Source organism: Pimephales promelas, chromosome 13 (assembly GCF_988280905.1).
Source record: "Pimephales promelas chromosome 13, fPimPro1.hap1.1, whole genome shotgun sequence".
Taxonomy (NCBI): domain Eukaryota; kingdom Metazoa; phylum Chordata; class Actinopteri; order Cypriniformes; family Leuciscidae; genus Pimephales; species Pimephales promelas.
Window position 1 is genome coordinate 8,110,952 of NC_142781.1, and position 12,946 is coordinate 8,123,897.

At 37.8% G+C, this 12,946-nt stretch overlaps 1 protein-coding gene across 2 annotated transcripts in view; it reads left to right on the forward strand.

Moving 5' to 3' along the window:
• The window catches only part of rps6kc1 (ribosomal protein S6 kinase B1), a 44,470-nt gene that overhangs the window by 16,709 nt on the left and 14,815 nt on the right, over positions 1 to 12,946 (forward strand). The window contains exons 6-9 of one of the 2 annotated variants that reach the window (XM_039667133.2): positions 1,146 to 1,205; positions 4,874 to 5,224; positions 9,524 to 9,645; positions 11,513 to 11,605. In XM_039667133.2, coding sequence (XP_039523067.2) covers positions 1,146 to 1,205; positions 4,874 to 5,224; positions 9,524 to 9,645; positions 11,513 to 11,605 — 626 coding nt within the window. The remainder of the gene's footprint in view (positions 1 to 1,145; positions 1,206 to 4,873; positions 5,225 to 9,523; positions 9,646 to 11,512; positions 11,606 to 12,946) is intronic. The other variant, XM_039667134.2, reaches the window with a different exon arrangement.

Consider the following 12,946-nt stretch of genomic DNA (forward strand, 5'->3'; position numbering starts at 1 on the left):
ACACTGCGTGATTGTCACTCGCGTGAACGAGCGCCGATTTGCCTGTGATTTCGGGCATTTGTCGGCGATTTCTCAAAACCTGTCGGCGAGCCAAAATCGTGGCTAAAATCATGCAGTCTGAACTCGGCATAAGTAGGCCTAATAATAATAATACAGTTTATTAAAACACACAAAAACTCAAATACTCGGTCATAAAAGCTCGGTCTAACTTGAAGAAATGATGAAATGTACTATTTATTCATTAAAATGTACTATTTAAATAATAATAATAATAAGTAATAATAATAACATCTATTCAATTTTAAACAGTAAACTTGCAAAAAAAAAAGGAATTAGAATTTTTATTTGATTACATTAAGATTGATTAAGTTATTATAAATCTTTTGAGTTTTAAATAAGCTTTATACATTGATTTGATTACCACTATTTTTAAAGTACATTTGTATTTATCCTTACAATGTTTTAAAAAATGTTTTGAAGATTTCCAGTTGATAACCTGTGCTCATGGGACCATATTCATATAACATCTTAGGCTAAATGTAGCTCTTAACTGGCTGAGATAGATGGAGATTAACACTAAACAGTAAAAATCAGTCCAGTCTCCTCAGCTGTAAATGTAATAAATTGACATGTTGATAACACGTGGACTTTCATAATGCTCCCCATACATGTAGATGCACACTGGGGGTGTTGCTTTGGGACGGGTGAGAATTTGGGGTGGGGGTTAAATCAGAGTATACTCTCTACAGAAAATTATTGGCAGATCTGATTCAGAATCATTGAATGGCTTTCAGTTTTACGACAGTCAATCATCGTTTGCGGATACCATTCAAATAAAATGTAAAAAAAAATCTCTCCTTTATTGATGTACATTAAAATAAAAAAGTTTGTCAGTGGTTGAAATGGGAAATGCTTGAAATGCAAATGTTTGCATTTGGCAGGTGTTGATTTCAAACACTGATTGCATGAAGGCAGTCCATGTGACCTTTCAGTTAGTTGTTTAGTGTCTGGATATGTTTATCTTGCTATTTCATGACTCTACACTGCCTCAGAAAATTTCATTTATTGATTGAATTGATGCTTTTGTCTGATTTTTCTTTTTTCTTCTTCTTTTTTTTTTTCCCCCCGTTGTTGTTTTTATGTAGTTCCCAAACATATCAGTTGTGTGGGTGATTTACTAGTGGCCAACCCATCTAAACATGAGTGTAAGTGAGATGATCCTGCATGTGTAAATAAATATAAGCCAAAACTAAGTAATGTACCCTGTTAGTCTAAGTTTGTTACATCAGATTTTTTTGTTGTATCTGTTGCTATTGTCTTTGCTATCATCAATCAGTTTACATTTAAATGCGAGTAAAAATTGCCATTGAAATGGTGTTTTTTTTTTTTAAAAGATTTTGATACCGCATGGTGGTGAGACTGGGAGATGGCTTAGTGTGATCATCAAATCGCAATGGTTGTGATGTAATTATATGAATGTTTTGATCAGTGGCGGCTTGTCAATAGGGGGCGCTGGGGCGCCGCCCCCATCAAGAAATATACATATACAAAAATTATATAAAAATACAACAATAAAATATTTTTTTCATACGATGTACCGGCTGGTAGTAAGAAAAGCATCAGCATTTAATAAAAACTGGCTTTAATCGGTCAACTATTTTCTATGTTTTTTAATGTGTTTCATTGGGACGCCGGACTAATGGGTGTCTATGTGAGGCTTTAAATTTTCGTGCAACATGTGACCTGAAGCTGGCCTCTAATTGGTTTCTTAAAGATTCACCTCAGGGCGCAAGTCGTTGCGTCCCTGGCCAATCAGAATTTGATTCACGTTATTTTATCCAATATGATTGGTCTCGTCACCTGTCATTCAACTTCACGCTCTGGGCCACTACCAGAGCCGTTACTATACTATTTCGAGCGCGCAGACGACACCATTTCGACATTTTTTGTATAAATAATGGCAGCAGTTCATCCAAATTCTGTGATTTTTTTTTACAAAAAAACCCTTTCACAAGGCTTTCGCTGGAAGAAAAAAAAAGATAAAGGATCTCGGACCGGACCAACCCGATTTACAAATTCTGCAGCAGGCCAGTGACAGGGGACGATCGCTTCACCCGCGCGTGTTATGAGAAACGGAGGTGGCTGGCTGGATGTGATATTAGCAATTCTCTGTTTTGTTTTCCCTGCCTTTTATTTCAAAGTGTCGGCACTGAAGTTTTGTGGACAACAACGGGGGTAGGAGACCTCAAACATCTCTCTGAAAAATGCAAACGTACTTCTTTATTAGTATGAAATGTATATAAAAGAGAGCAATATGTTCAAGTAGGAAACATGCTTTCTGGTACTTCTTTACTAGTACGAAATAAAAGAGAGCAACATTTAAGTTCAAGTCGGAAACATGCTTTTTGGTACTTCTTTATTGGTATTAAATGTAATAAAGATCATACATTTATATTTAAGTAGTAGTCAACATGGTTTTTGGTACTGCTTTGTATTTATTTGCCCTCCTCAACATAGGCGGAGTTTGACATTGGAGCCAGGGGGGGCAAAAAAAAAAAACATGCTAAATAAACACATATTTATTTTTATCCCAAGAAAAAACAGTAAAACAATACACTGATATTTTATTGCCTTTATGTCATTGTAAACAGCTAGAACTTCGCATTACAGCCACTTCGCGTCGCATCTTCGTTATAGGATCATGAAATGTGGACCACTTTTGCACTGTTAAAATATTATCTTCAACCTTAAAGTTTTCTTTCCTTTTTTCAAAACACATTCTGGCAATGATAATGATTTAAAAACTAGTTAAATTTCGCATTTATACTTCATGAATCATTGAAAAAATTTTAAGACACGGGATTAGGCTACCTATTGGTTTTGATGAGGGGGAAAAAAAAACTTTACGAGTGCGGATTAGAACCTCGAACCTCCCGAGTCCTGGATCTGGACCATCACTGTATACACGAAAAAGGGAGTATATATTTTATATACTCACTATACACATGAAAAAAGTGCTATACTCTGACATTGTGCTCATTTTTATTTATGCAATAAAGGGCGTATACTTTATACTCACTATACTCGGACATTGTGCTCATTTTTATTTATGTACATCAGGAGCTACAGAACATCGTCTTTCAAAACATGACCTACTCGAAAGAGAGAAAAAGAATGAATGCGTACCCAGCACTTGTGAAAATGCCCTTTCGAGTACGTCTCTGTCCCCAGCACATTTCAAATTGACGCCCATTTATCGCAGAAAAGCTTCTCTCAGAGTTAGATGACACAATCGACCGAGTGAGCGATAACTTAAAGAGATTGGGGTTGGTAGTTTTTTTACAGCCTTTTTAAGAAAATGCGATGACCCGTTTCAGCCACTGGGGGGGCAACGCTCCCCCTGCCCCCCCGCAAACTCCGCGCCTGCTCCTCAATAAAAAAAATACAAATAAAAAATGCGCCCCCCCCAAAAATAAATATCACCAGCCGCCACTGGTTTTGATCTTGTTTCAGAGTACTGTAACACTCTGTTTTCAGTTTCGATTCGCATTAAATGAATGCTGCTCTGCAAGTGCTGTGTTTGAGTCAGTTATAATTTGCATTTGTGAACGCAACATTGTTCATGAGAATCGTTTGAAAAATCTGTTGTCAACGAAGGGAAGTGTCTCCCTGGGTTTTCCATCAAAAGCTGAAAAAATGATTGAACGTTTGAAAACAAACAATTGAAAAATAAGGCAGCATGAAAAATAAAACTATTATTTAAATTGTAGATGGAGTATATACAGAAAGTAAACAAAGATCACTGAAGCTGTTGGACTCACTGAGTTTTGCAAAAACTCCTGTTGGTTATTATGCAGGGATTCGCAAACGTGCTGAACTCGGTAAACAATGACTAAACTACTGTCTTGAGTGATGTAGAGTGGATTCTGACCAACTGTAGCACTTCTGATTCTTGCAGTCAGCAGACATTAGTGGTATAATGGCACACAGAAATTATGGTTCGATACATATCTTGGATTTGAATCTCATGACTGGCAACACCGGCAGCGCAAACAATCATAGGGTATCTTGTAAGTCTAAATAAACAGTTTTAGATATTGATGTTTATTAAGTTCAACTACATTAGTTTAATTTTCTTTTCAAAACTGGCATCTGTCCATTGAGAATAATGCAGGTTGAAATTGAATTTACGCTACCAATCAGAGCCGGATGTGACGACACGCAGACTGTCATAAAGGCCTATTGTGAGTCACGGTCATAGTGCCAACAACTGGCAGCAGGGAGCATGACGCACACAACAGGCTTTGAAAGATTCTCTTTAATTTACCCAAATTGCTTTAAATGCTCTTAATTTCAAGACATGGCTCATGTAAAATTGCAAAAGGATGTGTGATCTCTTTAATTGTGTTGCCATTTTAACTCATCAAACTTCAAAATGCTTTTCTTTGCATGCTCTTGTGTTTTAAAGTTCTTAGCATACTTAAAATTTCTGTTGTTGGCTGTTAGGAGGCATAGGAAAAAGTTAAAACAAGAACGTGCAGTTGGGCTCTGTAGCGCCTTTTTTGGATAACAGTTTTGATTACAGTCACCAGACTCACTACCAGTACAGTTGTTTTCGTCAAGCCAAATTCATGACAAGAAAGGGACAGAAGAAGAGTCTCATTGTGCATTGTCAGATTTAGATCAAATTGATGTAAATTTGGTAAAGGAGGCTGATCACATGGATGGTTTTCTTAAAGCTATTTAGTAGTGGTGGCTCATTAATGCTTGGGTCTTTTGTTGCTGCTTGCAGCATTTTTTTTTTTTTTGCACAAAGTATTTTGCATCATTTCCAGTCGTGTTAGTCATACTGAATTTATGTGTTTAATGGCAGGTGGCAGCGGTCCCAGTGAGCTGAATTCTCTGGAGGTTGATGGAGACTTTCTGGCCGCTGTTGACGATGGAATGGCATCAGGCAGCATCAAGCACAAAGCAACACAAAGCAACTCGTCTCCAATCCCACAGCCAGTGACGTCCCCGAGCCGGGTGGGAGTAGAGTCCAGCCACACCAGTGGGACTTTGAGCTTTGCCTCTAGTCTCAGGAGCTCCACAGAGAAGGAGGACTACCTGGAAAAGGCCAGTGGGCTGATCGCTCTAGCTGTCCAGAAAGAGGTGGAGCAGGAATTTGCAGTGGCGTTTTCCTACTATCGTAGAGGTGTGGATCTTCTGTTGCAGGGTGTACAAGGTATGTCATTAAATGCATGTATTTACACTTGCACAGCTGTAATTGTCTCCTATTGGTTGCATGTGCTTGCTTTGTGTTGACGAATGTTCACGCGCTCAACATATGTCTCTGATTGGCCATTGTGTTGACACGCTGAACATATATATGCTTCCGATTGGCCATTGTGTTCACATGCTCAACATATTTGCTTCCGATTGGCCATTGTGTTGGTGCTCTCAACATGTATGGCTCTGATTGGCCATTGGGTTCATGCGCTCAACATATGCTTGCGATTAGCTGTTGTGTTCACACACTCAACATGCTTCTGATTGGCCATTGTTTTGGTGCTCTCAACATATATGCTTCTGATTGGCCATTGCGTTCACACGCTCAACATATATGCTTCTGATTGGCCATTGTGTTGGTGCTCTAAACATACATATTTCTGATTGGCCATTGTGTTCACCCGCTCAACATATATGCTTCTTATTGGCCATTTTGTTGGCGCTCTCAACACATGCTTCTGATTGTCCATTGTGTTCATGCGCTCAACATATATGCCTCTGATTGGGCATTGTGTTGGTGCTCTTGTAACCCCCCTTTTCTGGTTCATTCTTTCGACCCTCCTGGAAAGGACCACAGAGAGACGAAGTCGAGACGATTTAACACCCATCACGTGTTAGCTGGAAATATGTGAAATGACACCACACAGACTGGAAGCTCATCCGGTCCCATAACATTCTCCTCAACAGCTTGCATAAACTCAGCTTGCACAGCACAATAAATCACGTTTTTATCGTAATTAAAAGCTCAGTTTCTTTTCTTTTTTTCCTCTAAACACAGAAAACACACAAACAGTTCATCATACCTGGAAATATGTGAAATGACACCACACAAACTTGAAATACAGCTCATCCGGTCACATAACTGTCAAAAATAAATATGAAGTAAATTACATGTGAATATAAGCAACGGGAAATACAACGAAAACCATGTGCTCATAATGAGCTTGACAATGAGTTTCAGTATAAGATAAATTATTCATCAACTCTATCTCTCTTATGACTCAATTATGAAAAAAAAAATTCAAAGGAACAATTCTGATCTTAAAAGAGAAATAAACTCATCACTGACAACACTTTATTTCTGTTCGACCGGAGAGAGATTTTCCACCTACCATTCTCCTCAACAGCTCGCATAAACTGAAGAGAAAATGGCGGCTTGCACTGATACGTACTCTATTCGCCTGTAGGTGTCCCCATATCCATTTCTTAGATGCACTTGCATGCATTATATTTAACAAATATTTTAAGAACATTATAGAACATGAACAAACATTTTGGCATAATTCATCACAAATTTCTTTTACCGGTACACTCTCATCATATATGCTTCTGATTGGCCATTGCGTTCACACGCTCAACATATATGCTTCTGATTGGCCATTCTGTTGGCGCTCTCAACATATATGCTTCTGATTGGCCATTGTGTTCACGTGCTTCACATATGCTTCTGATTGGCCATTGTGTTGGCGCTCTCAACATATATGCTTCTGATTGGCCATTTTGTTGGCACTATCAACATGTATGCTTCTAATTGGCTGTTGTGTTCACACGCTCAACATGTATGCTTTTGATTGGCCATTTTTTTTGGCGCTCTCAACATGCATGCTTCTGATTGGCCATTGTGTTCATGCGCTCAACATATATGCTTCTGATTGGCCATTGTGTGGGTGCTCTCAGCATGTATGCTTCTAATTAGCCATTGTGTTCATCCTCTCAACATATATGCTTCTGATTGGCCATTGTGTTGGCGCTCTCAACATAAATGCTTCTGATTGGCCATTGTGTTCATGCGCTCAACATATATGCCTCTGTTTGGCCATTGTGTTCACACGTTCAACATATATGCTTCTGATTGGCCATTGTGTTCATGCGGTCAACATATATGCTTCTGATTGGCTATTGTGTTCATGCGCTCAACATATATGCTGATTGGCCATTGTGTTGGCGCTCTCAACATATATGCTTCTGATTGGCCATTGTGTTCACCCGCTCAACATATATGCTTCTGATTGGCCATTTTGTTGGCGCTCTCAACATATATGCTTCTGATTGGCCATTGTGTTCATGAGCTCAACATGTATGCTTCTGATTGGCCATTGTGTTCATGCGCTCAACATGTATGCTTCTGATTGGCCATTGTGTTCATGCGCTCAACATATGCTTCTGATTGGCCATTGTGTTGGCGCTCTCAACAAAAATGCTTCTAACTCGCCATTGTGTTCATGCTCTCAACATATGCTTCTGATTGGCCATTGTGTCGGTGCCTTTAACATATATGCTTCTAATTGGCCATTGTGTTCATGCTCTCAACATATATGCTTCTGATTGGCCATTGTGTTGGCGCTCTCAACATATATGCTTCTAATTGGCCATTGTGTTCATGCTCTCAATATATATGCTTCTGGTTGGCCATTGTGTTGGTGCTCTCAACATATATGCTTCTAATTGGCCATTGTGTTCATGCGCTCAACATATGCTTCTGATTGGCCATTGTGTTCATGCGCTCAACATATATGATTCTGATTGGCTATTGTGTTCATGCGCTCAACATATGCTTCTGCTTGGCCATTGTCTTGGCGCTCTCAACATATGCTTCTAATTGGCTATTGTGTTCATGCGCTCAACATATATGCTTCTGATTGGCCATTGTGTTCACACGTTCAACATTATATAGGGCCCTATGAAATGTGTTTTATTTTTTCCCAAATTAAGTTTTATTTTTTCCCAAATTCCGTTTTTTCCGTATTAATTTTTTGGGAATTAGTTTTTTTTTTTTACCCTTGACTGTTTGACCCTTTACCCTAGTTGTAAAAATAGTATGCTTTTAAAGTTAATGATTAAAATGTATTAAAAAATTAAAATACATTAGTAATGACCTTAAATTTATTGAGGTAATACAGACATTTACTCAGGAGCCTTTTCAGGACAAATACTGCATGATGCAACATAACACTGCACTCTTCAAGTAACAACAAAATATGGTTATGAGCTTTAAACTGTAATATAAATTATATTCGTTTATATAAGTTTAAATAAAGTCATACTCTGTCTCTCACGGAGTTCGCTTCGCTTTTGTCCAGTCCGGCGCCTCATAGACAGACGCGGTGTGCACGTTGTGTGAGTGTGAGAGAGACGCAGGGAGAGTGGGGAAATACAACTGAAAGAGCTGCGTGTTTTAAATAGTGTTAAACCGAAACACAGTATGTGGCGGCGAATTTGTCAATGTGTGGGAAACACTGCATAAGTCAAGTGCGAACTGCTCGGCACTGATGGCTTATAGCGTCGAGTTTCTTAACTTTTAGCCGACGAAAGCAGAGCCATGGCTTCGCCATACTTTCATTGATTTGATTTCGTCATTGTCGCCCAGATTTGCTTTCCCTGGTCTGCATTTTCACCAGATATGCGTTCATCTCCCACACAAAAACAGAATTTCAAACCAAATATGTAAAAATCCACGAAATTCCGCGTTAACACTAGATTCCGCGTTAATTGGCCAATTCCGCGATTCCGTCCGTGATTTCGTTATCGCGGAAATCATAGGGCCCCACATATATGCTTCTAATTGGCCATTTGTGTTCATGTGCTCAACATATATGCTTCTGATTGGCTATTGTGTTCATGCGGTCAACATATATGCTTCTGACTGGCCATTGTGTTGGCGCTCTCAACAAATAGCCTATGCTTCTAATTGGCCATTGTGTTCATGCTCTCAACATATATGCTTCTGATTGGCCATTGTGTTGGTGCTCTCAACATATATATTTCTGATTGGCCATTGTGTTCACGCGCTCAACAAATGTCTCTGATTGGCCCTTGTGTTTTCGCGCTCAACAAACGTATATGCCTGTAATTTGCTACGATGATCAACGTTTCAAAAACATGTTGTCTTCACCGAGCGCTTGCACAGATACACATGAGAGCGTTTGAAAGCAGACGTCACTAATATGGATTTATTAGTGATCTGCTGATAGACGGCCACTTTCAAACTCTCCCATGTGTATCTGTGTAAGCGCTCAGTGAAGACATGTTTTTGAAGCGTTGTTGAGCGTTCTCATGATTTTTCACAGCAAAACAATTTGCACAAAAATATTTGCACTTTTTACTGTCAACCAATAAGTTGTAATTTATGCCGTTTCATCGGTAGTGGTTATACACATCCATGTTTGAAAAACAGCTTTCACACCAAGCAAATTAACTTTTTGATGCGGACCAACAAAGAAACATGTTTACTGTGTGTATTTATTGCTTATTTCAGGAGAGGTGAGTCCGAGCAGAAGGGAGGCTGTGAAGAAAAAGACTGCAGAATATCTGATGCGTGCCGAGCTCATTTCTGCACAGCTCAAGGACAGCATGGGACAGAGCTCCACTCAAAGCAGGGTTAGTATGTGTGTCTAACCTTTCACCTGAGACCTCATTAATGCAATGCACATGCATATTGGATCCTCTATAAAGTGAGGAACAAATCAGGATTAAATAGTTCACACAAAAATGGAAAATTAGCCCATGATTTACTTGCCTTCAAGCATTCCTAGGTGTATATGACTTTCATACAAATACAATCGGAGTTATATAAAAAATTGTCCTGGCTAATCCAAGCTTTATAATTGCAGTGAATGGAGGATGAGATTTTAAAGCCCAAAAAGATTTTAAAGCGCATTCGTCCATCATAAAAGTGCTACACACGGCTCCGAGGGTTAATAAATATCCATATTTAAAACTTTATCAACTAAAACAACTAGCTTCCGTCAGACTGCCTGCACCAAAAAGACTCACTTGATGATGTAGGAGTAGCGTACAGGGCTTGAGGGCGAGTAAATCATGGGCTAATTTTAATTCTTGTGTAAACTATCCCTTTAATGAAGGCATAAACTTGAAGGTTTTAAAAAAAAAAAAAAAAAAAAAACATTTTTAATTTATTTTAATGTTTTTGAAAGTAAATGCCATGGGAACATGAACAGAAACTTAATTTTGAACAAATATATTTTGAAACCTGACCGGCTTAAATTTGTGAAATGGGTAACATTTTATAATAACTACACACTAATAATCATTAGTTAAGCATGAGTAAACAGTTAATTAATCATTCATAAAGCATTAATAGACATTAATAAACAGTTCATAAATACAGCTATTAATGATTTCTTCTTGATTTAAAAGCATATCTATAATTTGTTTAATAATTGTATTTTCATCCTTTATTAATGATCAATTTAACATTTCTAAATGAAGAATTGCATTTTTTATAAACCAGTTATTTAAGAGTTGTCAGTGGTTCATAGGATTACTTGGAACATGTAAGTGATTAATAAACTATTTAATTGTACATTCATACATCTTATTGTTCAGACATATAATGATGGTTACTTAGTGTGTTAATAAATGCTTTGTTAACATGTATTTATGCTGTAATTCAGGGTTAATTTGGTATAGTTATAAAGCATTTAGTCATAAAGTGAGGAACAGTTAACTATGTTTGTGAGCTCATCTAAAGTGAGGACTATTCATGCCTTGTATTTATGCTGTAATTCAGGTTTAATTTTGTATAGTTATAAAGCATTTAGTAATGGTCAGTTAACTATGTTTGTGAGCTCATCTAAAGTAAGGACTATTCATGCCTTGTGAAGCATTTATAAAGGAGATTTAAAGCCTGTTTCTATGTTCTGTATCACTGTTGTGTTTAGAAGAATGATGCCCCTTTAAATCTCCTTTATAAATGCTTTACAAGGCATGAATAGTCCTCACTTTAGATGAGCTCACAAACATAGTTAACTGACCACTACTAAATGCTTTATAACTACCTGTATTTACTACATTTAATTACACTTTCTATGTGATCGTATGAATGACTGACAACAACTCTTATATAACTGGTTTGTAAATAATGCTATACTTAATTTAGAAATTATTAATTGATCATTAGCAAAGTATCAAAATACAATTATTAAACGCATTATAGATATATTAATAGACATATATTAATGCTTTATAAATGATGAATTAAATGTGTACTCATGCTTAACAAATGATTAATTGCGTGCAGTTATTATAAAGTGTTACCGTGAAAGGTTTGTGAAAAGTAAGTGAACAATATTTACATGCACTTTGCATATGAATGTTTTATGTCATTCGCAGGAACATTCAAAACATGATTGTGCACTCACATATTGGATTATTCTGTGCACATTTTTATGAATTACAACCTTTCCATGTCCTTCATTTGTCTCTTTGTTTGGTGTCTCTTCAGGCGTTGGGCTCGCAGTGCTGTGGCGGCTCGTGGTCTGAGCAGACTCACTTTGATGAGCTGAAGCATTACAGAGTGCTGGGCGTTATTGATAAGGTATACATCACAATCTTCACAAGCTCTTTTCTAAATTTGGCAGTTATGACCAAAATAATCTTAAGTATAAGTTATGGGATATGTCACCATTAATAGGGCGAAGTAGCCTGGCTAACGCCAGACCACGTATCATTGAGAATGAGACGTCGCCTGGAAACCACATTTTCTCGTATTTGAGGCATGGTTTACGAATGCCCAGAGCTATGAATGTCTATCAAATGCGCCTGTACGTAGCTCATAGCCAATCGGTTGAATGATACCAGATGATGTATGTAGAACGACAGAAAATATAAGATATACTATATATACACAAAACGTGTTTCTCAATGTCAAGGATACTTCCTTGTCAGGACGGGTCCTTCCAAGTCATTTCCTTCAGAGGCTAGACGACACTCCTCTTTAGCATTCGGAGAACAATTAAATGGAACAGGGTAGGCAAATGCACTTCATTGCGTCATTACATCAGTGAAAAGTCCGCTTTCGACGCGGCAAGAATGGTAGTGCTACTGGTTTGCTTGCTGTACCACACTGTTTAAACACACTTGACAGTCCTTATTTTGTCTTGTCAGCAAGACGGTTGTTATAGCGAATACAACCCCGCGGAGGGATCTTGAATCAGACTAAAGGGGTTTGTTTTCGCTGCAACAACCACCTCGCTATACATTTTCCCACTTATAACATGGCTACCTACCCAATAAATCAATAATTTGACAAAATATTGACTTATAAAAGAGTTTATTAATTTAAAAATGATTATATTACCAGAGTGAACAACTGCGTTCATAACACCACGATCTAACTTTTAAAACACATGAAATGGTAAAATATGTGATCAACAAAAAAGGCTAACGTTATATGAAGTAAAAATTAAAAAATATGAATCACCAGTAAAAGGTAACAGCTTCTATCATTTACATTTATTCATTTAGCTGACGCTTTTATCCAAAGCGACTTACAATTGCTATATATGTCAGAGGTCGCATGCCTCTGGAGCAACTAGGAGTTAAGTTTCTTGCTCTGGGACACATTGGTGTCTCACAGTGGATTCGAACCCTGGTCTCTCACAACAAAGGCATGTGTCTTATCCACTGCGCCATCACCACCCCATAGCTATCAAACAGTGTTGTCATTGCAAAAAAAAAAGCATCAGATAAAAACGAAAGAGTCTCATATCTTCTATCAAAATAGATCAAATTGCAGTTGTATGTTTAGTCATGGGTGCTGATCACTTGGTTGTAGCTATTGTGGGTCACAGTCATAGCGCCACCAGCTGGCAACAGGAAATAAACTTTTAAGAAGAACTCTTTTATTTCCTTGAATCGCAATGTTTTCGTAAAGCCT